The 25172-nt window shown below is 37.2% G+C and overlaps 1 protein-coding gene across 4 annotated transcripts; it reads left to right on the plus strand.

Moving 5' to 3' along the window:
• The first annotated feature begins 5835 nt into the window (after positions 1-5835).
• On the plus strand, positions 5836-22549 carry COLEC11 (collectin subfamily member 11). Of its 4 annotated transcripts, none has more exons than XM_026695252.2 (7): positions 5836-6118; positions 8884-8975; positions 15140-15211; positions 16366-16437; positions 17197-17250; positions 18512-18607; positions 18759-22549. In XM_026695252.2, the coding sequence occupies exons 1-7, from the start codon at positions 5976-5978 to the stop codon at positions 19166-19168; spliced, it is 939 nt and encodes a 312-aa protein (XP_026551037.1). In that variant the 5' UTR covers positions 5836-5975; the 3' UTR covers positions 19169-22549. The 4 variants fall into 4 exon arrangements, with proteins under 4 accessions (XP_026551037.1, XP_026551038.1, XP_026551040.1 ...); XM_026695253.2 differs by having other exon boundaries at positions 5839-6118; positions 18777-22549; XM_026695255.2 differs by having other exon boundaries at positions 6036-6118; positions 8826-8975.
• The last annotated feature ends 2623 nt before the right edge of the window (positions 22550-25172 follow it).

The raw sequence follows: 25172 nt of genomic DNA on the forward strand, positions 1-25172 counted from the left end.
GCATCCACCAAGTGGTGCGTATGCAGCCACACACAAATGGAGCTGTGCACTTGCCTGCTGCTTGCACAGCCCAATTCCAAAAAGCCGTTGCTTGGGAATTGCAGACCTCTGATTTAAGGTGTACAGAAAAAGTTTCTCAAACTTTTTTTTGTTTGAAAGTACCTAAAAGTTGACTTACAGGTTATGTTATATATTCTGCACTTGAGGGAAACAAAGCTCATCATATATGCATTCCATCAACTCAGTGATGTTAGTAAAAATGACACCTGCTTTGTTCTATTTCTTTAAATGAAATAGAGTTGAAGGGAGTTAAGATGTCATTCAAGTGTAATCCTCTGCACACAACAGGATTCACTACATCACCAATAGATAACAGTTCAAAACTCCTAGAGAAGGCAAAGAAATCACTCCGTATATCACTCTAATTTTCAAAGAGCTTTTTTGAGAATATGTAGTGAGATGTTACCTTATTTAAATAAAAGACTCATGGTTTTGAAATATTAAGCAAGCTGAATTCTTCAGGTTCAAAAGATAGACACTAAAGAATAGGTAGCTCTACCAATCCCTTGTGCACAATTCAGTTGCCTCTTAGGTCATATTTGTTTCTGGATTTATATTTAATGTTTTGAGAAATCCTTACCCATCAACATTAGATTCTTCAGACTTAATTTGGGGTAGTGAAAGGTTAATCAAAGGCTTCAGGGCCTATTCACTCAAAGTTCACAGAGTATGCAGTCCTCATAACCAATTTTCACAGCATTTTAATGAACGTTGAGAGTTTTATTTATAGGGCTTTATTGCAAAGATTAATTGCTATCAAGTATCTCAATTGTGGATAGAAACATAAAACTTGATGCTTGTGATGGCTTTGTTACTGTTTGGAAGAATGTGAACTAAACAAGCCTGCATTTAAATTCTCATAATTGCAAATTATTTTGGTCTATTTTTTATCCTATTTGACCTCCCTGAGTAATCAAAGAACTACGTTTGTGTATGGGTGCATATGGAGGTTTAAAAAGGGAAAGGAAAGATACACTGCAAAGTGAACTTGTCTTCGTTCCCAGAACCATTGCCAAAAGAAACTGCAAGCTCAGTCAGCTGATTTTTAGACTTCATGGGAACTGCTGGGAACATGAGAGATGTGTGAGCAACATATAAAAAGCATCGCAACATTTTTCCCCATTAAAGTGATTATTTTAAAATGAGAATTATAAAATGGGCAAAATTTTGCCACTTCATTGGATTGTTAACAGTGTTACTGTGATTATAGTAGCATAATCTTAATAATGCTACAGACAAAATTCTTGATGGCATTGTGGGAAGTCTGTTTTCTGCCTGGGGTTTTAATTGCTCTGCTGGGAACAGCATAGAACCCAAGAGTCTGCTACATAGTATTCACTTGACCTTACCATTTTTATAAAAACCTCAAGGCATGAAATCAAGAATCTCCATAAAAAATTGAATTCTTGAGCCATGGAATTTTTATACTCAGTATGCCTTCATCTGGCTCAATCTATGAAACAAAAATACTCTGAAGTCCAATTCTATCTTGCCTATGTTTTTCTTAAACCTGTATTTTGTCAAATCCTTTGCTTAAATTGCTTATTAAAAGTTTTTCTTTACATAGGAGCGGTGGATTGAATGCAATGCCTAGTTGCTTTTATACTTTACAGAGGTAGTTGTCATGGATTTTTTTCAGAACTGGTACAATTTCATTTTCACTTAGTAGATTTTAAGTAATTGAAGTTTCAGCATTCTAACCATATCTGTATTTAAAACATTCTGAACATTCTGTTTAAAAGCATTTTCCCTATCAAAAATGATGCCGTAGTGCTTTCTTCAATTTGCCCATTACAGTATTCTCTATATTTTTTTAATCACAGGCCAATGTATGCCATAAACTTTCTAATTATTTTTCACTTAATGTTTTTTTTAAAAAATCTTAATGTTAATTTGAAGGCTTTGTTTCATTACATGTTTCATCTCTACTCCATAATGTGTCTGCAGGAAATAATTCTGCAAAGTATTTTACAGTGGAAAATTAAAATGCTAGTTGAACTTGTTCATGTTCTAAGTCAACTTCTCTAATTTCTGGCATCTTTTGAATTCATACAGAGTGCCCTGTGCCTCTATGGCTGAAGTAATTTCTATTTATTAGAAAACAAATCAAGTGGATTCTTGGAATAGTTCAGGTGCAAAGGATTAATATAGACATTCATATCCTGTTATTTCTAATGAAAATCATCTGCAGTATCAACACAATCTGTGGACATCATCAGTCCCAAAGCAGCTTCTACCTGGTTTGGCTGCAGTTTTTTCCTTAGTCTCCAGAAATAATTAGCTGCTAAAAGATGAGGTCCAATAAGACCTTTCATTAAGTATTCAGGAATAATGAAAATCAAAAGATTTCCTGAGGGACAGGCAAAAGGGGGGGGGTCTCCTTCATTTTCAGTAGTAGCTTCTCGTAGACATTGCTTTATGAAGAGAAAAAGGCGAGCATGTGGGTTTGCTGTGCCTCTACAGGTGAAACTCAAAAAATTAGAATATCGTGCAAAAGATCATTTATTTCAGTAGTGCTACTTAAAAGGCAAAACTAATATATGAGATAGACTCATTACATGCAAAGCAAGATAGTTCAAGCCGTGATGTGTCATAATTGAGATGATGATGGCTTACAGCTCATGAAAACCCCAGATCCACAATCTCAGAAAATTAGAGTATTGTGAAAAGGTTCAATATTCTAGGCTCAAAGTGTCCCACAAAGTTTTCCACTGGAAACCGAAAAAGGAGAGATTTAATCTGGAAATAAGGAGAAACTTTCTGACAGTGAGAACAATTAACCAATGGAACACCTTGCCCTTGGAAGTTGTGGGAGCGCCATCACTTGAGACTTTCAAGAAGAGATTGGACTGCCATTTGTCAGAAATAGTGTGGGGGTTTGGACTAGATGACCTACAAGGTCCCTTCCAACTCTGATTATCTGTTATCTGTTATCACTCTAATCAGCTAGTTAAGCCATAAGACCTGCAAAGGGTTCCTGAGCCTTTAAATGGTCTCTCAGTCTGGTTCAGTAGGAAGCACAATCATGGGAAAGACTGCTGACCTGACAGTTGTGCAGAAAACCATCATTGACACCCTCCATAAGGAGGGAAAGCCTCAAAAAGTAATTGCAAAAGAAGTTGGATGTTCCCAAAGTGCTGTATCAAAGCACATTAAAAGAAAGTTATGTGGAAGGGAAAAGTGTGGAAGAAAAAGGTGCACAAGCAGCAGGGATGACCGCAGCCTGGAGAGGATTGTCAGGAAAAGGCCATTCAAAAGTGTTGGGGACTTTCACAAGGAGTGGACTGAGGCTGGAGTCAGTGCATCAAGAGCCACTACACACAAATGGATCCTGGACATGGGCTTCAAATGTTGTATTCCTCTTGTCAAACCGCTCCTGCACAACAAACGTCAGAAGCATCTTACCTGGACTAAAGAAAAACAGAACTGGTCTGCTGCTCAGTGGTCCAAAGTCCTCTTTTCTGATGAGAGCAACTTTTGCATCTCATTTGGAAACTGAGGACCCAGAGTCTGGAGGAAGAATGGAGAGGCACACACTGCAAGATGTGTGAAGTCCAGTGTGAAGTTTCCACAGTCTGTGTTGATTTGGGGAGCCATGTCATCTGCTGGTGTTGGTCCACTGTGCTTCATTAAGTCCAGGGTCAATGCAGCCGTCTACCAGGAGATTTTGGAGTACTTCATGCTTCCTTACGCAGATGAGCTTTATGGGGATGCTGACATTTTCCAGCAGGACTTGGCACCTGCCCACACTGCCAACAGCACCAAAACCTGGTTCAATGACCGTGGGATTACTGTGCTTGATTGGCCAGCAAACTCGCCCGACCTGATCCCCATAGAGAATCTATGGGGCATTGCCAAGAGAAAGATGTGAGACATGAGACTGAACAATGCAGAAGAGCTGAAGGCTGCTATTGAAGCATCCTGGTCTTCCATAACACCTCAGCAGTGCCACAGGCTGATAGCTTCCATGCCACGCCGCATTGAGGCAGTAATTGCTGCAAAAGGGGCCCCAACCAAGTACTGAGTACATATGCATGCTTATACTTTTCAGAGGTCCAATGTTGTTCTATGTACAATCCTTGTTTTATTGATTGCATGTAATATTCTAATTTTCTGAGATTGTGGATTTGGAGTTTTCATGAGCTGTAAGCCATAATCATCACAATTATGACAAATCATGGCTTGAACTATCTTGCTTTGCATGTAATGAGTCTATCTCATATATTAGTTTCACATTTTAAGTTGCATTACTGAAATAAATGAACTTTTGCACGATATTCTAATTTTTTGAGTTTCACCTGTATATTCATTTGCTCTGGGACTATATACCCTTTACAAAAAATAACCCCACTTACTCTTTTTTTGAACATGTATTAAGGCACGGGTGTCAAACTCAGCACGTGACAATGTCACCTAACGATGTCACCCAACATTGCAACTTTTGCCTTTGCAGAGCTGGGGTTGGCATGGCCTGTGTGTGACACATCTGGCCTATGGGCCACCAGTTTGACATCCCTGCAGGGAAATGACAAAGCTACATGAACTTCTAAGTTCATGTTTAGAAATAGTGAACTTGAAACTAGCTATTGACTGTCTTAATCTGTACTGGGATAGATGAAATTATTAAGTGCCAAGATTCCCTTGAGTGGAACACAAGTGCAGGTGAATGCATGGACACAATTGTCAGTTTTCTTCATGAAGAAAATTTCCAATGTTTTCTTCTACAATTTTTTTTACAAATTTCTCAAGAGTAGGCTGTAGCTCCGGAGTTTCCTAGTGGCCTGGCATCGAAATAACCTGGTCTGTCTTTGCTTTTTCAAAATCAGCCAAGGTCAACTAGGTGCTAAAAGTCTGCTGTGGCATGCCGTTCATTGTTCACATTCACAATTGTATAAATTGTAAGGGGAAGTTTTGCCATGTGGGTTCAAGATAACAACAGGGATGAACAAGAATGTCTAATTTAGATGTTTGATTCAAAAATCTTTATAAATTTTAGATAGGATTTTTGTGCCTTATCTCAGTAAACTTAGAGGACACTTGTTTGATGTAAGTAATATTAAGGTAGACTGGCAATTTTTTGGTGAATGTTTCCATAAACAGTTGGGATTGCAGGATCCACAGTGGAAACGATATTGCTATGATTTGGAGCAAAATTCAGGGGGGGCGGTTCTTAGGGCTGTTTAAGCCTATTTTAGGACAGGTATTAGTTGTTGAAATTTTCCTGTTTCAATATTGGAAGAAAGCACACTATTTTTCAGTAATGTTCAACAGGGATTTGAGAAAATATGCAGAAACTTCAGATTGCCTACCCTGGAGAAGCATAAAATATCAAGAAAGTGTCTTTCTGTCCCAGTCTGATGTTGCTTTGGAGTGGAGTATAGTGGGGATTCAGCTCTTGTTTTCTAACGTAGTTATGCCAGACTAGGGGCACTTTTCTGAGACTTTATCCTGCAGGATGTTGAGGGGCAGTGATGTTTTCAGAAATGAACAATGAAACCATCCACATTTCCTGCAGAAGGAGGTCCTGGTATCCAGGACTGTGCCAGTTTAGAATAGGTATGTTATTGGGTTTAAAAATATCTGCATATAATGAATCTCCATGCTCCCAACCCAAGCAAGGCACTAAGGAAGACCTTTGCTCTCCTAGGATCCTATTCACATGGCTGCTATCTGACACTAGGCATGAAAGAGTTAACGAAGGGGCTTCTTTTCATGGGAAGGCGAGAGAGACGAAAAGAGAAGTGTCCTGCATTCCCAAAAATGCACCCTGCCAAAAGCAGCCGTTTATATCATGGGTTGTTGCCTCGTTCCCACACATTTTGCTCCTAATTAACGTCCTGCTGGACAGCTGAGCTGTTTCAAACAGGAAGCTGTTTATAGATAACGCTTGCAAACGGTTGGGCCTGATTTGCTGGATGGTCGAAGAGCAGCAGTTGAGCCCACTTCAAATTAAAACCTATCGGACTTTTGTAAATAGTAGCAATGAGGTCCATCTGTGGTGCAGTGCCCTTTCAGTCAGCAGCTCAGCTACAGTGCCTCTTCTCTCAGCAAATCTAAGGTACGTAATGCTAAGATGGTTGTGCCCGCCAAAAGCCTGGCTTAAAAGAGAGTAGGCTGCGTAATATATACATATATATATATTTATGGAAACTGGATAAAAAGGAGTACTGAATTTTAGATCAGGGCTGAGTGGGGAGATCAGTCTGGAATTGTTGCAATGTAGGTCATCTAATGTCATAGAATACAGACTGGCTCATGTCTTTACATTGAAAAAGTTATTGAACATCTGAAATTGATTTTTATAGTGTTCAGGATTGCATAGGAGTATATTTTTTATTTTATGCTGTTCTATTATAAATGAGTTGTTTCTTGGTACAGAGTGTGTTGCAGAATGCATAAGGAGAACAGCGAGGTTTTTTTTATTTAAGCAGCAAATAAAATGCTACAAAAGCACAAAGCATTATCTTCACAACTTTTACAATATCTGGAATTGAAAAGTTCAGCTCTGATTCTTCCCTCTCATGTGTGCCCACAATGCTAAGGAGTATAGAATATGGACTATAAAGTGTTGGTTGAAGAATATGAAATACAGTAGTCCAGATTTAATTTTTCCTTTCAAGCAGCTGCTAGAGATCTGGAGCATCCTTCCCTAAACCAGTCCTCTTCAAGTAGGCAAACCATAAAATTATCACTTCCAACTAGGCTATAATTTATAGTCTCTAACTTTGAACCCTGACCTCAAGTTTGTGACTGTACTTTGTGATCACTCGGGATTGAGTGTGAGATACCCTGTGTGTTCTCACAAGCAAGTTTATTGTACTATATTACGATTGCTAACCAATTTTTGGAATAGATCCCCCTGGTTTGGAAAAAAAGATGTGGACCAATGTTTTGGTACAGTTAGCTAAAATTAAGTGCTATTTCCGAATAAGTCTATTTCAAGGAAAAGGAACAAAACAGGACATCTAAATCTAAAAAACAAAAACAGAAGGTGAAAGAGCTTTGGAAATAATGAAAAAAAGCAAATAAATGGGAAGAAGCAAATAAAAGTAAATAAAAGTAGGAAAATGTTATGGAGATGAAGAAAAGCAAGAAAAAAATAAGAAAACAAACGATCATAGAAAAGGATGTATTTAAAATAGTGCAACTGTTTCTGTAGGCATTGAGAATTGTCTGACTGTTTTCCCTCTAAGGCAAACAAATTTGTACAATGAATTATATATTTCCCACCTCCAGAACTCTTTTTAGTTCACAAAAGAACAAATAGTGTGGAGAGGAATAAGTTACAGACAAAATAGAACTCTTTGTTTCTTTCCATATCCTTTTTATACCATCCTCCTAAAGATTTATTTATTAAATGTATTATTAAATACATAAATTTATTAAAGCAAAATCGCAATACTTATATTAAGCATTTCATGCCACTGTCCAAAACACAGGTAGATTCTGATTTCCCGACTATGTAGAACTGTATGTCTACAAACATCTGTCTGTATTTGGAGACTAACTGAATAGGTCAGTTCTGATAGGTACAACCATGTATTTTCACAACCCTCCTGATATGTTGCATAGACTATGATGGCTGGTTCAATACATACGAAAGGTTGATGTCAGGAAAAGCCAAGCTGCTCTGAAACTTATTGATTCACTAACCTGAGAAAAGAATGAAGAGATTAAGCTGTAGTTAATTTTTTAAAAAAGCAATATTCAAAAAGGAGGAAGAGTTGCTTCTTATCCTTGTCAGCTACCCCATGCTGGTTTATTTTATTTTTAATATCAAAGGCTGGTGGGTTCTTTCACAATAAACGTGAGCTTGCTGAATCTATATAATGTGTTTCACAGCAGCTTAATTCATGCTGATCCTTATTTAACAGAGCTTTCTTGGTTTACAAGAAAGACATTCAATCATAAATTAATGATATGCACTCAACACATTAATTACAAGCTTCAGCTAAAGTACTAAATTGTGGTTAGTTTGTATTTAAGCATATTGTACAAATCAAGTTATTATTGGAATGGTATATTTATACTGTTATGTGTACCCTAACCCACACATAAAATATTTGAGCAGAAATTAAGATGAATAATAGATCTGCTAGGGGAACTAATCAAGATTGATAGAAGTAACTGAAAACCGAGGAATGCGTTGCCATTTTTTCTTGCACAACTCTAGGCACAGGTGTTTTGGCTTCATTCGGAAACAAGATCTTAGTCTTTATTCTTTCTCTTAGTTGACTTAAAACTGCAGGAAAAGGCAATTTTATACATTTTCCCATCATATCATTTGGATTTGGGGTTTTTCCCAAAGATTCTTGTTTTTCCTTCAACTGAATTTTTTTATCAGTGTGGAATTGTGTTCACGACTTCCCCAGGGAACCTTTATGTAGATCACTCTCATCCTCCACTAAATTAGGTTTTTCTTTCCAATCTTGTTTTTGTGAGTGTGTATGAAGGGCCATTCCTTTTTTTCTGCGGATTTTGAACAAGTATACCAAGCCAAACTCTTTTCTGTTGGCTTAAATATAGATTATGATCTAGGGGAAAATATATTTGTGTTGCAGACTCTCACTCTGCTAAACCTGAGTGTCCCTTCCCAATAAAATATATTACCAAAAACTTTGAAACTTAACAAGCTATCATATATTAAAGATATCTATTAATATGCTGTAAAGTTTATGGTGTCCTTAGAAGATAGTGAACACATTAGAACTGTCCAAAATATTTAGAATCCCTGTTAATGGTTTATTCATTTTTCCTCCCTTTAGGAGTAAGGGACAAGCTCATTATGAAGAGTGATCTGGTTTTCTTTGTCTCTGTAATTAGCCTTGCATTCCTGTCTCTTCCAAGATCTGGATATGCTCAGCATATTGCAGAGGAATCCTGCTCTGTTCAGATTCTGGTTCCAGGCCTCAAAGGTAATATGCATCTCTCTTCCCACAAATAATCAGACATTCCTTTTTCGTTTTTATTGATCTGATGGCATTCTAGTAATTGTCAGTGGGATTGCATTCTCTTAGTGAAATAGGCCAACTTTTCTCTTAAGCTTTTCCTTGTCTGGAGCAATTGGCCTATAATAATGAAACAGTCATTTGAGTTGCTGCTTAAGCAAACAACCATAGAGGGCTTTGGATGGTCATAAACAATCCTTCCATAGAATTCCCAATAAACAGCCACACAAATCTTATTCGCTAAACTAAGTATATCTTTCTAATTTTCTTGGATACTGGCCCTGAAAACATTTTCTGCTTCTCTGCTTTTAGTTACTCACTTATACTATTTCATTTTTCTTAGAACATACTGATACCTGTACACCAGGGGTGTCAAACTCACATTGTCACGTTGTCATCACATGATATATTGTGACTTCCCTCCCTTCACTAAAATAGTGTGGGCATGGCCAGCAGGTGATGCATCTGACCTGCCGGCTGCGAGTTAGACACCCCTGCTATACACCAACAAAAAACTGACAAATATTTTACAAGAGAATGAGTCTAATTTGCATAAACAGAATGTAGAATTTGAAGGACAATAACAGGCCTTATTTCTCTTATTTCATGTCCTTATTTTATACATATTAGCTGGTTTGTTGCCATTTTTGACCCCTTCTGTGACTCTGTGATTACTTAATCATTTATATTTCAGAGGGGCAAGGTTAGATAGAGTGGATATTTTGGAAATGGTATGCTTGGTTATTCGTGATTTGCTCTTCTCTACTTTGGTCATATTCTGTGTTTAGAATTGTCAAAACTCTGAAAAATATTACTAACTTATTTGGATTATCTTAGTAGCTTCATCAATAGCAATAGCAATAGTACTTAGATTTGTATACTGCTTTACAGTGCTTTACAGAGCCTCTTTAAGTGGTTTTACATAGTCAGCATTACAATTTGGGTCCTCATTTTACCCCACCTCAGAAGGATGGAAGGCTGAGTCAACCTTGAGCCTGGTGAGATTTGAACTGCCAAATTGTGGGCAGCTGGCAGCCAGCAGAAGTCGCCTGTAGAAGTAGCCTGCAGTACTGCACTCTTACCACTGCACCACCATGGCTCATAATTTTATATGTAGTTATCAACAGGGCTGGGCTCTTTATCATGAAAATAAGAATCGCCAACAATGTAAGCAAATGGTAGTTCTGTTGCAATGAAGTTGGGAGGCCTTACGATACAAAATAAAAATAAAGGACAACATGACACCTTCACATACATTTGATGGTTAATTCTGGAAGAAATAGAAACCATTTGGGAATAAGCTTTTTATTCTTCTTCTTTTGACCAAAGATTTTAGAGAAAACTGTCATGTGTGGTATATCGCCTCTGATTTTGAGATAATTGTTGAAATATTATAGGGACTACTGGAATAAGTAAAATCATCAAATCTCTTATCAACACAAATATAGCTGAATGATTGCTACAACAGTTGCCCCAAGTTGGAGTTAAGCAGTCTTTGTTATTTTTTCACTTCACTGTATTCCATTAATGTAGATTGGGGGGGCGGGGAGTATTTTCTTTTGATAATGTCAGGATGTAATCTTTGTATTCTTGTTAACTGTTTAGTGAGCTTATTCTCCATTGTATACTCTATTATTGTATTTGCTCAATGAATTGGATGAAATAAATTAGTTTTCTGAAGACACTCATGCCACAATAAAAGTTTGTTTAAAGTGCTGTGGTGCCTCTTACTGCTTCAAAGACATCTTCATGAATTCACCCTAAAAATGGAATCATAGTTGGGTCAGTGTTTCTAGAAATAGCTCCCTGTCTCCAAAATGTACCCTTGAATTGAATCCAAGCAGTGTAATTATAATAAGATATCCAAAACATTCCAAGTTAAAATGGCCGTGCCTGTTTCTTGCATTTTGTTATTTTAGAGTTATTCACGCAATTAAAAAGTACCAGCATTTTTTTTGCACTCATGAAAAAAAAAACCACCAATTGACCTAGAGTTTCTTTAAAGTAATTGAAAAGACCTCTGCTTGTTTGTTCTATGCTTGAGAAGGGGGATGGGATGCTTGCTTCTGATTTAAATATTTCATTGAGTGAGAAAACTGCTGCGTTTCCTATGGATACCATACTTATTTTTTAAACTTTTTAAAAGAATAGTTTATATCAGATTTTGGCCGTTTGTGTATTATGTAGTAATCACTATTGTCTCCCATCCAACTAATTCAGGAGACCTAGGGGAAAAAATGCTCTTCTGCTCAAGCTGTTTCAAGTTTTTATCTGCAGAACACAGCCAACTTGAAACATCCTAATGGAACAATTTGTGGAGGGTTATTTTGTTCTAAATGTTAAACACAATATATTTTCTATTTTATGTACATCTCTGTTATTAAATAATTGTAGATTATTTCTCTAATATACATTCTTTTTTGCTGATATGCATTCTCTCTTCTTTTCTTATAAAGATTTCTCCTCAAGTGCCAGTTGGTCTAATATTGAAAGTGTTGGCCTAGAAACTAGGAAATTGTGAGTTCTAGTCCTGCTTTAGACATGAAAGCTGTCTGGGTGACTTTGGGTCACTCAAGTCACTCTCAGCTCAACCCACCTCACAGGGCTGTTGGGAAAAATAGAAGAAGAATTGGATATGTTTGCCACCTTGAGTAACTAAAAAAGGAGACGAAATAAAATTTAAAAATAATAATATTTGTCCCACAATACTTGTGAACTAGGGACTGAGCAATTATGCAGAAGAAAAAGGCTGTTAAACAGAGAAAGCATTGGTATGATTTACAAATAAACTAAGTTAGGATTTAGTTTCCTAACTTTCTCATACAGATATTGTAAGGCTACAATAACCTTAAATCCTGAGCTGAATAAGCAGTCTTTTATTATTGTAAGGAAGCTTGGAATACGGAAAAAGGAAGAAAATAAAGCAGAAATTGACTAATGGAATATAGTTGCTTTTCTCAGTTGTAAAATTGAGTCTGGTTTATTTAGCAGAATATCTTTAACAATCTTGACTAATGTATGGGTGCTAGGGTTACCTGTGTCTGAGTTGGGTGGTGATATACATTTGTTTAATGAGTAAATAAATAAAAAATGAGTTCAGCCTATAAGCCATGTTGTGCTTATTCATAATCTGAACCCAGCATCTCTTGTTCCACAAGACCTGGGTTAGAATAAGATATGAATGTAGCCATTGTTTTCTTCACCTCTTTCTGTTGAAGTGTTGTGCGTATGATGGGAAAGCATGGACACATTTTTTTAAACCACCAATAACTATATTAATGAATTTCTAATACATACAAAGTGCTGGAAACATGGACAATTAATTGAAGAGACTTATTTTTCAAAAAGAAAGCTTAAAAATCTCATATCTTTCTATATCTCCAATATCTTTGTTTATTGATGACCTCTCTATTTCTGTTGTCTGAATATCTCTCTCTCCCCGTCTCTCTCTCTCTCTCTCTCTCTCTCTCTGTATGTATGTATGTATGTATGTCTTTTTTACTCTCTTTAGAGTTCTACTTTTTTTCTGCAGAGTTCAATCTTTTTTTGATTTCTGCTTTCTATCTCTCACCCAAATAAGTCATTTTTTTTCTTAATCTTTCCCGCTTTTTGTTCCTGACAGGGCTTCTTCATTCTTTTCCCATTTTTGCAAATATTTGCTCCGTCTGAGGAAAATGGCTCACAGAGTGTTTAGCCTCATGCCAGTATGAGGGAAGGAAAAAAACATATCTTTCTTTCCACATTTCTCAGCTGCTGCCTACTTTTCTGTTGTATCTTCTCATGTGTGCTGTCTAACTTTAAGTTTCCCCTTTTACTTTGACTCCTGGGCTTTGGTTCTGTTTATTTAGCCTATGGCTACAGAGCTCTCAGGCAGCCATCATGTCTTTTCTCTCTCTTGCCTCACCCCAATACTGCTGTTCGATTGGCAGGTGGATTGCCCTGACAACGGGGGAGGGATATGAAGGGAGGAGGAGGAAGAAACATAGGTGATTCTCACCCGCTCCAGCAGTCTGTCCTTGGACACCTTTCCAGATTGCTTGCTTGGGTTTCTGGAATGTCTCTTCCTCAGTGAAAAGCACTGATTTCTACACACCCCTATGTGTCTTGATTTTTCTCAATGTCCAAAAAAGAATATGGCTCCTTATAGAAGAAAAAAAGTGGACAATATTATTAAATGGGGGTGTTTGTATGTGTCTGCTTGGTAAAGCAGTTTCATATGCTATTTCTTATTGGCCCAGTCTTTGCATTTTGACCCCTTCTTTGGAAATCAAACTGGAAGTAGTATATCTTCATTCCCCTCTTGATCTGGAAAACTGAAACTTTACGATGAGAAAAACTGCACAACTTTGCTCAGTTTGCCTGAACAATTGGCAGTGTTTTGCAAAAAAAACCCCCAAAAAAACAGTCTGCTAAAATATGACGCACCAAGGCTAACAATTATGCATGATTCTGGAGTTCTAATAATAATTGCTCTTTTATCAAGGAAATGGGAACACTGAGATATAAAACTAAAAATATGAAAGCCTGAAGGAAAAAAACAAATTTGTTCATGCTTCAGCACAGTCTCTCTAATTAGAAGCTGTAGTCATAATGGCGAGGGAGATTGATGCAGAAATGCAGTGAAGCACAAAATGACCTACCTACGAAGTCTGCAGCTAATGTAAAATCTCTAAAAAGTCATCAGTGTCTGAGCTAAACTGTCAGGGGGGATATCTCCCTGGCTTAGATACACACTAATGAAATATAGAGTCTTTCATCTGTTGGCTGAAATCCAGTGTGCCCTTGACTTCTATGCAATTTGAGTCTTAGTAGTGCAGACCAATCATATTTCTTCTGGGAGATGTTAGGAGCAGCTTCTGAGAGGGCTAAGACGTTAAACCAAGGAGCCATGTCATCTGAAATGACCATATGTCTGAGATGCTATTACTAAAATCTAGGTAGCATGATAGATACTGCTGTTCCTGGCAATAAATGTATAGTGATGGGAGAGAGTAGCTGTACCCTACTGTTCCTTCCTTGCTTTTAGCTACACTTCTACACTTGCTATTGCTTCCAGCTATTCTCAGTAAGGTGAGGGAGGCACTCACATTAACAGTGTTGAACTTTTCGCTGAAGGATAATACATTCTTACCTCAGACAATAACCTTGGGTAGACTCTGGTTACTTGCTAAAAGTGACCTTGACAACTGCACTCTATACCCTGTATATTCCTTATATTGTCACTCCTAAGGAGAAGATTAGATTTAATTAGTATATCTGAAGGTACAGTATTTCAAGGACCTTCACTGTTTTGTTGTGTGATGTTATACTCCTTGTTCTATACTGTATTTTAAGTCAAGGAACCTGATATCTTAACATTTTTAAAGAAAACATTAACAGAACAGGCACTGAGTAAATGCAGAGGATCTGATCAGTAATAATCAGCTGTTATTACTGTAATTACAATAACCTTGTCTACATGAGTGATATGCATGAGGGTCATCCTGTGATCCATTAGTAGTGGTATTTGCTTACCCCTGAAAAAACATGTTTGGAAAGAGTGGCTTATTATCTGAAACAAAATAATAGCTACCAGCTCAGTAATGATGTAGGTCCTTGAGGTATCAACTAAATATAATCTTCTCCTTAGAGGAGAAAATATAATGAATGTTCTGGCTGTGGAATAATGCAATCAATAGTCAGATCAAATATAATTACATCCTTCGTGGGAAAAACCTGGACAATCACAAGGTAGCAGGAAAGAGGGACAGAGAACTTTGATTTCTTTTTGCCTTCTAGTTTCTTCAGACCAAACCAAAAGCCAGACTACTTCCCCCTTCTGTTAGTTGAAATTTGTATATAACTTTCTCTTATACTTGCTTTTTGAAAGCCATTATGTTCCCATTGTCTATAAAGTTTGAAGTTCTGTAGTAAAACACCTATTTTTTCTGTTTTCCTTTAAAAAAAAAACACCTTCTAAATGTAAAAATTGAGAGAGATGGTGAAGTGATGAGAAGAACACTACATACATAAACAGGACAAACAATATTAATGATGCTGTCATTTTCATTACAAAAATTGAATTCTGAACATAATATCACTGAATTTTGAATAATTTGTTTCATTTTACCTTATGTTTTATTACATAATAGGGGAAAATGGAGAAAAGGGGGAAAAAGGTGCTCCAGGCCGTCCTGGGCGAGTTGGACCTCCAGGGGAAAAAGGTAAATCTTATTTTAAAAATGGATTAAGCATTGGATTAATATTGCTTAATAGTAAATGGAGAATATACTATTTGTATACTATTTGTTCAATTATATTTTCATAATGTCACAGTTGCATATATAGGTTTGTACCTAATTAAATTCAATTTAATTTTTTTTGATTTATTAAAATTAGCATGTATGTGGAATGGTTTATTTGAGAATTACTATATATTGTGTTGATTGAGTTTTGTAATGGAAAATACAAAATATTGAAACATTTAGATCTGTTCCTCCTCTTTTGGTGCCTAGAATTAGGAAAGTGTTCCCAATAATGGGGGGCGGGGGGAGTGGACAAGCTAATAGCAGCCCAAAATGACCCAAAGTTGCTGAGCAGAACCTCACCCTGATTGCAATAGCAACCTCATTATTGGGAAAGATACCAGATCTTGCCCCAAATAATAATTGTTTCTGGAGATGATGAAAAATTACTGCTTGAAAGAATTAAAGAGTTAAGAATCACGCAGTGATCTGGAAAAGCTCTTCATTTTTTGTGTTTGATAAACTGCAATTCCATATTTAGCCTTATTTCCATAGCGAGAATGTTCCATAGCTCAGGTGCTACAGCAAAAAAGTCCTATCTTCTGGGCCCAGCCGGCATTCCTTAGGCAGTGGGATACAAAACATGCCCATCCAGCCTGACCAGATTGGAAGGATAGAAAAGACTGGGAGAAACATCTCTCAAGTAAAACTTTCCAAAATCAGCATTGTTTGCAATTTGTTATCTCTGAAGCTTTAAGCTCTAAGAAAATGACACAAGCCAATAATAAAGATGGATTCTTTTTATCTGGAGCTTTTTTTTTTTAATAAACACATGCTGGTGTGCACGATTTTCTTTGAATTATCATTATTGTGTTAAATTTTTCTCTTTAGCATGTATACTCCAAGCAAATATGATGCACTTTCCCCGTGGACCATGGTTAACTGGAAGTAATTCTTTCAACCCACATTCTCCCTTTCCTTTTTATCCTCTTTTTGCTCTTGCACATTCTGTTCCTTTCAGCTTTAACTAGATTTAGTTTTAATTAAGACATGCTATAATGTAGACAGATAGGGTGTTAGAAGTTCATAAAAACAGAAGTCTTTATTTGCCTTTGATTTTTTTTATATTATAGGAGAAGTGGGAGACAAAGGGCAGAAAGGTAGCATGGGGCGACATGGAAAAGTTGGTCCCTTAGGCTCAAAAGGTATATTTTTCTTCATTCTGTATTAAACTTTGAGCAATATATTAAGTTTAACCGTTGCACCTGGTTGCACAGGCTGAGGCATGGGTAAAAATCAAGCTACGGTGGGGGTGGGTGGGGTGGAGCTGCCCTATGTGTCCCACACCCACTTACTTTCGGGCAGTTGCAACCAGGCCTTGCACACCCTGACACCTGCCTCGCCTTGCTGGCCCACTTCTTCTGAGGCAGCTCGCCACTGTTAGCGCGTGCTGCCCCAGCCTCTATTTCGCTGCTGAAGGCCTTCAGGAAAGGCCTGTGCAGCAAAGAAACAAGGTCTGGATTGACGCATGCATCAGAACTCGTTTCTTGGCTGCAGAGGCCTTTCCTGAAGGCCTCTGATGGTGAAATGGAGGCCAGGGACGTCGCATGTGAGCTGCGGCAAGCAGCCGCAGAAGAAGTGGCCCAGCAGTAGCCACATGGCCTCCTTCTGGGCAGGGCTGTTGGTGCCGTTGCCATGACAGTGGAAGACATCCCTGAAATCCTGAAGCATCTTACATTTTACTCCTTAGTTGCAGGAATGTATTTTCTTCAAGAAATGAACAATGTAATTCAATAAGAGTATATTATTTTGATTTTGAAACACATTTATGTGTATGTTACATTTGATTTCATTTGACATTATTTTCCCAGTTATGTATGGTAAAGATAATATCTAAGCTTAATAATGTATTGATATTGGATAAAATCTCATTTGCTGATAAGTTCAATTGTCTTTTTTCTTAGGACAAAAAGGAGATAATGGAGATATAGGTCCACCTGGTCCTAATGGAGATCCAGGTAAATAATATCAGAACTGGCTGACTAACTCTCAAAGTCCATTTTGCAATTTAATAAAACTCTGGAGTTAAGTGAACAATGTTAGTGTCTTAAAAATAGGCTTAAGAAAGTATGACAGGGCATGTTAGGACTGTGTAATTTCTACACTTGTGCAAGTCCTCTTCCTGTGTTCACTAATACAGGTAGTCCTTGACTTACAACCACAACTGAGCCCAAGATTTATGTTGCTAAGTGAGACATTTGTTAAGTGACCTTTCTTGCCACAGTTGTTAAGTGAATCACTGCAGTTTTTAAGATAGTAACACAGTTAAGTGAATCTGGCTTCCCCATTGACTTTGCATATCAGAAAGTTGCAAAAGGTGATCACATGACATTGGGACACTATGACCATCATAAATATGAGTCGGTTGTCAAGCATCTGAATTTTGATCACGTGACCATGGGGAAGCTGCAACGGTTGTGTGAAAAATGATCATAAGTCATTTTTATCAGTGCTGTTGTAACTTGCAATGTCACTAAATGAACTGTTGTAAATCGAGGAATACCTGTACGCTTGAACTAGTGTCTTGTTTTTACCATATATTCCTATTATACAGGAAATTACAGGAAGGAATCTCAATGAGAACAATCTATCCTTAATGTGGTCATGTTGCATCAGAACAGAAAAGCCCTGCTTAAATACAGTTAACAGAGTTCTCTGTTCAGGAAAAAAAAAAGTTATTATTCCCATGGGTCTTCTCAGAAGTGGTATTCAGCAGGTTCTGACCAGTTCTAGAGAACCGGTAGAGGAAATTTTGAGTAGTTCGGAGAACCGGCAAATACCACCTCTGACGGGCCCCGCCCCCATCTATTCTCTGCCTCCCGATTGGCTGGGTCTTCTTTGGTTGCCCTGCACAGGAGAACGGAGCTGGAAAGCAGGTTAGTGGGGTGGGGAGGGAATGGGGATTTTGCAGTAACCTTTCCCTGCCACACCCACCAAGCAACGCCCACAGAACCGGTAGTAAAAAAAAACTGAATCCCACCACTGGGTCTTCTCCATGGGGAAGCCTGGGTAGAGAAGATGAGCACTTGAAGCCAAAGTAGAACAATCAAAATATGAATTTATATGACTTTCAGGCCTGGCTGTTGGTGAACACCGAAGAAAGAGTATTATTGTAATGCACTTATATCTGGTTTATGGGCCATTTGTCAAAATTGGGTTGGGCTTAATGGAAAAAGAATGTTCCATTAAGTAGGCCTTTAGACTGCTCTTATACTTTAGGTATTCCTTGTGAATGTGGCCAGCTACGAACAGCCATTGGTAAAATGGATAATCAAGTGACCCTGCTGACAACAGAGCTGAAGTTCATTAAAAAAGGTAGGCATGTTTATGGAAATATATTCCCCCCTCCTAAATAAAAGGACTTGCTTTCCAAAGAACCTGGCTTGCTTTTTAGTTGGTCAGCTGTGTCTGTCTTATATGGAATGCATTAAGTAAGTTTATAGAAATGCAAGTGGTCACTTTTCAGCACTGCCCTCCCCCGCAGCTGTTGCTGGTGTGCGTGAGACAGATAATAAGACATACCTGCTGGTGAAAGAACAGAAGCGGTATGTGGATGCCCAGCTCTACTGCCAAGGAAGAGGAGGGACACTGAGCATGCCCAAGGATGAAGCCACCAATAATCTCATTGCTTCTTACATCAATCAAGCTGGCCTCAGCCGAGTTTTCATTGGCATTAATGACCTTGAGAAGGAAGGCAGCTTTGTCTACTCTGACCGATCCCCTATGCAGACCTTCAACAAGTGGAGCACCGGAGAACCAAATAATGCGTATGATGAGGAGGACTGTGTAGAAATGATCACCTCTGGGGGCTGGAATGATGTGGCTTGTCACATTACAATGAATTTTGTATGTGAATTTGACAAAGAAAATGTTTAATAAAGTTTCCCCCTGCCAGGCTCTCTATATGCATTTCTTTGGGGAAAGTTCAATAATTTGGTCCCACAATTATTGTAATCAGTACTCCAATTTCTGGATTGATTTTATATGGAAGTTGGTTTCTTGTTTATGAGATCCTTTGTATCAGAGTGTAAAACTATCCCACGGTAGTTTTATCCTCATCCATCCTTTTATTCACATTTTTTTCAAGCAATCCCACCTATCAACACATACATAATTAAAAAGTTTTGTTAAAATTTTTCTTTCTTTTGTGCAGGTCTTGAGTATGGACCTTTCCCTCTATACTTGTGAGTATAGTGGGGTACAGGTAAGAGAAAAGTAATGTAGGAAATAAACCGTATTTATTAGATATGGCTATAGTTACCCACTATGGAGAAGGGTGGTATTATATCTCATGTGTTTACTTCGTTCTTATTTGGCATTAGGTTTTGGTTTTGTTAATAATAAACCCATTTATGGTGTTTTAATCTTAGAAAAACTCATTTTTTCAGGATGACTTAGAAGTAACTGTTTTGTCATTTTACCTGCAGAAAACATGAAACCACAATATGTCTACTGGTTTTGCCTCAAAAAATTATATTGGTGTGTGTCAGTATATACACATGCAGGGAATCACATTGTTTAGCTTTCCATGCAACAGGTAAAAGTGCGAAATATCTCTTGCATAGCTGAAGATATGTGGCTGAAGATAGGTTCATTCCTGTGCAATACACAAAGAGGTATCTAACAATGTAATAAACTGTTTTACATAGCAAAACTACTCAGAAATCCACTAATGTTTGAAATGAAGATTTTTATCATTTTAATAGGACTTTGTAAAAATGCTTCCCAGCTGATTACCGTCTGTAATCTGGATAGAAATTGGCACATAGGAACATAAAAAAAACTTTTAAGCCCAGCATCGAGAAGTTATTGAACAATGGTAGTAAAATGTAAATATCAGGAAAAGCAATAAAAGATGTTGGTTTGTAAACTAACCCTAACCCCAATTACTCCTAATGTGATGGGTTATAATATGTTTAGAAATATATATCAGTATTGTACAGCTGTAAATATAATCTAGGTATTTCTAGGTATTTCAAATATCAATTCCCCTTAGAAGAGCAGTGATGACACAATTTGCATTCCTGAAATAAATATGGCCCACATTCAGGCAATGCTTAGCTATTTGAAATCACTGGGCTTAAACTTAGTTCTGTCCAGAAACCTATACCTTGAGCCAAAAACCCCACTTTCTTCACTTTTGAGATGAATAAAAGATATACAATTCTTTTAGGATATTTAAATAATATGTCTATGATTTCCATGTTTACACACAAGAAGTCATGTTGATGTGTTTCCATAAATAAATCTTCAGGAGAATAGTAACTTCTGAAATTTAGAACATAGTTCATTATATTCTCTAATATGTTTAATATTGAACATTTAAAATATTTGCAGCTGTAGATTTCCTGGACTGAATTAATTTAGGTGAACAGTCCAAGTAGCATTCAATACTTTATAACTTGACAATAGGAAATTAAAAGAAACAAGATTATAGAAAGAATAAACTGTTTTCTTGATTTAGGGTAGCTGGCATGCTTATATCTATCTATATATGGTTAAAGAAATGATTTTAAGAAGATCTCTGTTTCTCCGTGTGGTTTTATGATGACCAGGCTTGGGTTGCGAAGTCTAATGAGCAGCAGATGGCAGCAAGGATTTAATGTTTTTAAAATCTATATCTAGATTTATATTATATAGTACAGTAGTTGTTGTAATTTTTGTAATCAAGGTCTGATAATATAAAAAATTCAAATGGAGGCAAGGAGAAGCTGAGTATCACCCATCCTGGTATTAAACAACAAAAATTTGAATTAATTTATCTAATGTTAACCATTACTCCATCTGAGACTAAGATTAATTACAACTATAAATTAACTCTTTGTGAAGTTCTGTATCTGTAATTAGGATGACTGAGTTCTTAATCCCATGACAGAAGCACATTCAACTGACTGTAATGTGCTTCTACCTGGGTTACTATTGAGGAGGTGCACATGAAATTACTGAAATTAAAATTAAATTTAGCATGTTCTTATTTAATCAGCACAAATAAATTCATATGAAGTCTGAGACAAATCCCAGCTGTAAGAAATTGATATTAATTTAATTGGCTTCTCACAGTTGCTAGTGTTGGAAGTAAACTGGGATAGATTTATTAATATAAATGAGCTATAAAATTAACTCCAGCATGCAAACAAAACCTAAAACTGATTAGCTCTTTTTGCTTGACTTTTGGGGAATCCAGAACTGTACAGCTTCCTTACCACAAACAGTATCTGTGGCTTATAGTTTCACAGTAGCACAAGGGAATAAGTCAGTTAATGATTTTTTTAGACCTTTGTGTGGATAACAAACTGCATATGCTTATTTAATAAACATAATATGTTCAATTCCAATATTTGCTGTGATTGATTATAGTTCTGGTTTGGGTTCACTTTATTATGCTATATTAAACTTATCTACATTGACCTACATCGTTACGTATTTCTAAGTAAGTCACTGAATCAGCCCTACTGAGCTGCAGAGTTCATCAGATAAACAAAACATTTTCAGTTAGCATGACTCTTCCTTACTTTCCTCCACCACTATACCAATGAGTCCTCTGACTGTTTCAGTGTGTTGTTATAGGCTATAGTAAAGATGTTAGATAAAGACTTGGGGACCCACAGAAGCAGATTTGATGAATGGGTAGATCTTTAGTTTTCAACTTATTCTACAAAGTAATTGTGAAAAGTGAAGTTCTATGTACTAGTGCTATTTAGTGCTTCAAATTCACTTTCCTAAAAGTGCTTCTGGGGACATGAACATAATTAAAGGAGTTATATTTTTCCCTATATCATATGACAGTTCTAGACAACAGGGTCCAAGAAAAATCAAATTTCTTTAAAGAATTGTAGACAAGATGCTCAATTGGCACTTCCATGTGCTCCAAGCTACTTTTTTGGAACTGAATCTGAAATACTTTATGGCCCACCCATGTACACCATCTTGAGTTCATATAGAAGAAGAAAGATATAAAGGACCAAAACATTAAAAAAAAAACCAGTGGGATACAGTGGGATTTCAAAAAATATAAAATTTACATGGCTAAAATATATTTGCATACCTAGCATAATATACACAAACTGACAAGAGCTTCCAGTAGATAAGAAACTTTCATATCCTTATAATCAATGATTCTGAGACTGAACATATCTTTTGGAAAAACCTATTGTTAGCAACTAGCACATGAACATTTAACAATAATTTTGTTTCTTGTATGTTTGCTTTCAAAATAATTAATATCTTATGTATAAGAGAATAAAAAGTTTTATCTCATTTTGTTGTTTTTCTTTTGCTACCCATTTATCTTTCTGCAAAAGCTAAAATCTAATAGTGTACCAGTAATAAAATTTTAAGAGAATTTACCTGGTAATTTATTTAGTATCACAAAGTTTGATTTTTTTTCTTCTATGACAGATGGTTCTATTTTCATATGTATATTATACTTCCCATGTAACAATTCCATTTTTGCTCATATTAAACATTACAGTTTGGCAGAAAACCCAATCTTTTAAATGCAACGCTAGGATAAGAACTTGTAAGTTGTTCTAATTTTCTAATTATCCTTTTGGAGCCACAAGGATTTAGAATGAATCTATGGAGACCTGAAAGTCCATGAATTGCAAGAATTCCAATACTGTTGCATGAAACAGCGTAGTCCAGGCTAGGACCACAAAACATTGCATCACTTTTAAGTCTACAGTGGTGGGTAGTCAGTCTTTTGAGAGGTCCTTTGTGCAAGGAAAGGCTCAACAGTCCAGGTCCACTTGGGAACCTACATTACTCTCACATATATCTGTTCTCTGGATGCAGTTCTATACTCCATCTGCTGAAGACAGTTTGCACTGTAATATTGAATTCTGATTGTTTTGAACATGAGATAATCATCAGAAGGGGATGCTGCTGCTTTTATCAGATTGATGAGACATCATTCCCAGGCAGCTGATACCTGCTTAAGAGAGGAGAGCCACTGCTTTCAAAGGTGCCAGGTCTCATGTCCTACCTAGAACTTAGTTGTCTAGGAAAATCCTCACAAGTGAAAAACCAAGTTCTCTCTCTCTTGACTGACACTTTTCCAAACATAGGAAACAGACGTTTGGTCTGAATGGTAGAGAAAATGGAAGATTTTAATTGCCAGTTTCCAAACTCACAAATCAGCTGATCCCCAGCACTGGAGAGATAGTAGTTAAGATAATACAGTTTGGTTTGAAAGAAATGGACTTTTCCATTGTCTAAATCAGAATGATTCTGATCTACCAGATTTTCAATAGGTGGTCAGCTGATTCTAATATCTCTGAAAGGTTTTAGCACGGCTATCAGGAATTGGCAGCTAACCATAATTCTCTGGCACATTAGCATTAGATCCCCTTGTGTGCAATTATCCTCATCTCACACTGCACTATTTTTCTCAGTTAACTGAAGGATTTGCCACTAACACCTCTCCAGGTTGAATCTGCCCTGAATGTGGAAATCAGTGCATGCCCACCCAAGTTGAGCAATGTGCAATATAATCATTTATGTTGCCACACTGCCCTCTAGTGCCCTTGGGTGTGGAAACCAAGAAATTTGGGCTTATCAAAGCAGCAGTGTGATAAATGTGTCGAAATGTGTCAAGGAACTTTTTGCCACTTCATGTAAATGCTGACTGAATAACTGCTGACTATTACCATCTCTCGTATATAGGTACGTAAGAGAGGAATACTTACACCCCAGAAGAGAGGCTAACTAAGCCCTATCTAACAGGATGAAATTCAATGGTGAGAAAAGGTTTTACACTTAGACAAGAAAAACCAAATGTAGAGGTACAGAATAAGTGGTACCAGCTCAATGGCAGTGACTGCAAGAGGGATCTAGGAGTCCCAGTGAACAATCACTTAAATATGAGCCAGCAGAGTGCTGCCAACACCAAAAAAGCCAAGGAAGTCCTAGAGTACATTAAGAGAGGAATAGAATCAAGGTCATGTGAAGTGTTACTACTACTTTTGGTAGTAGTACCAAATGTCACCATGGTATAAAAAGATGTTGAGAAGCTAGAAACAGTGTAGAGAAGAGCAACAAAAATAATTAGGGGGCTGAAGGCTAAACATATGAAGAATAGTTGCAGGATTAGGAGTGAGGAGTCAAGAGGGAGTCAATCCTATTCCCCAAAGCATCTGAAGGCAAGACAAAAAGCAGTGGAAGCAACTAATCAAGGGAGAACCAACATAAAACTCAGGAGAAATTTCCTGACAATGAACAATTAACCAGGGGAACAGCTTCCTCCAAAAGTTGTGGGTCTCTGACACTGGAGATTTTTTAGAAGAGATTGGACAGTCATTTGTCTGCAATGATAGAGGGTCTCCTACTTGAACAGGGGGTTGGGCTAGAACAGGGGTTGCCAATCTTTTGGACCTCAGGGACCACCAGACTCATAATTTTAAATCCCAGGGACCGCTAACCGGTTCTGTGGGCATGGCCTAATTTGTGGGTGTGGCTTGGTGGTCATGTGACTGGCTGGGCATGCCTTGTATGTAAATATTATAAATATTTATATAAATATTGAATTTTTATAAAAAAGAGCAACTTTTACCCAAAATCAAGCAAAGCAAGCAAGCAGATTGAGTTGCTCACAGATTCATTCAGTGTTCTATCTATCTGCCATTGGCTAGCTCAGTCTGTCACATAAAATTTGTTTGCCATGAGTCTGCACTGAATAATAGAAAGTTCAGTCCTAAGGGAGGTTTGGCTGTGCTTAAAAGGAGAACTGAAGATCTAAAGACTAGCTAGAAAGGAAGAAATCCAACCATTTCCTGCTTCCTAGCTAATCTAAATCTCCCATCACAGTAGAACAGATGATGGTCAGAAAAAGGAAAAATAGCAATTTAGCAGGCAAGTTTTCTGGGTAAGGAGTGAGTGGGCA

The sequence above is a fragment of the Pseudonaja textilis genome, chromosome 1, assembly GCF_049901715.1.
Source record: "Pseudonaja textilis isolate UNSWEBS1 chromosome 1, rPseTex1.2, whole genome shotgun sequence".
NCBI classification, from domain to species: Eukaryota; Metazoa; Chordata; class Lepidosauria; order Squamata; family Elapidae; genus Pseudonaja; species Pseudonaja textilis.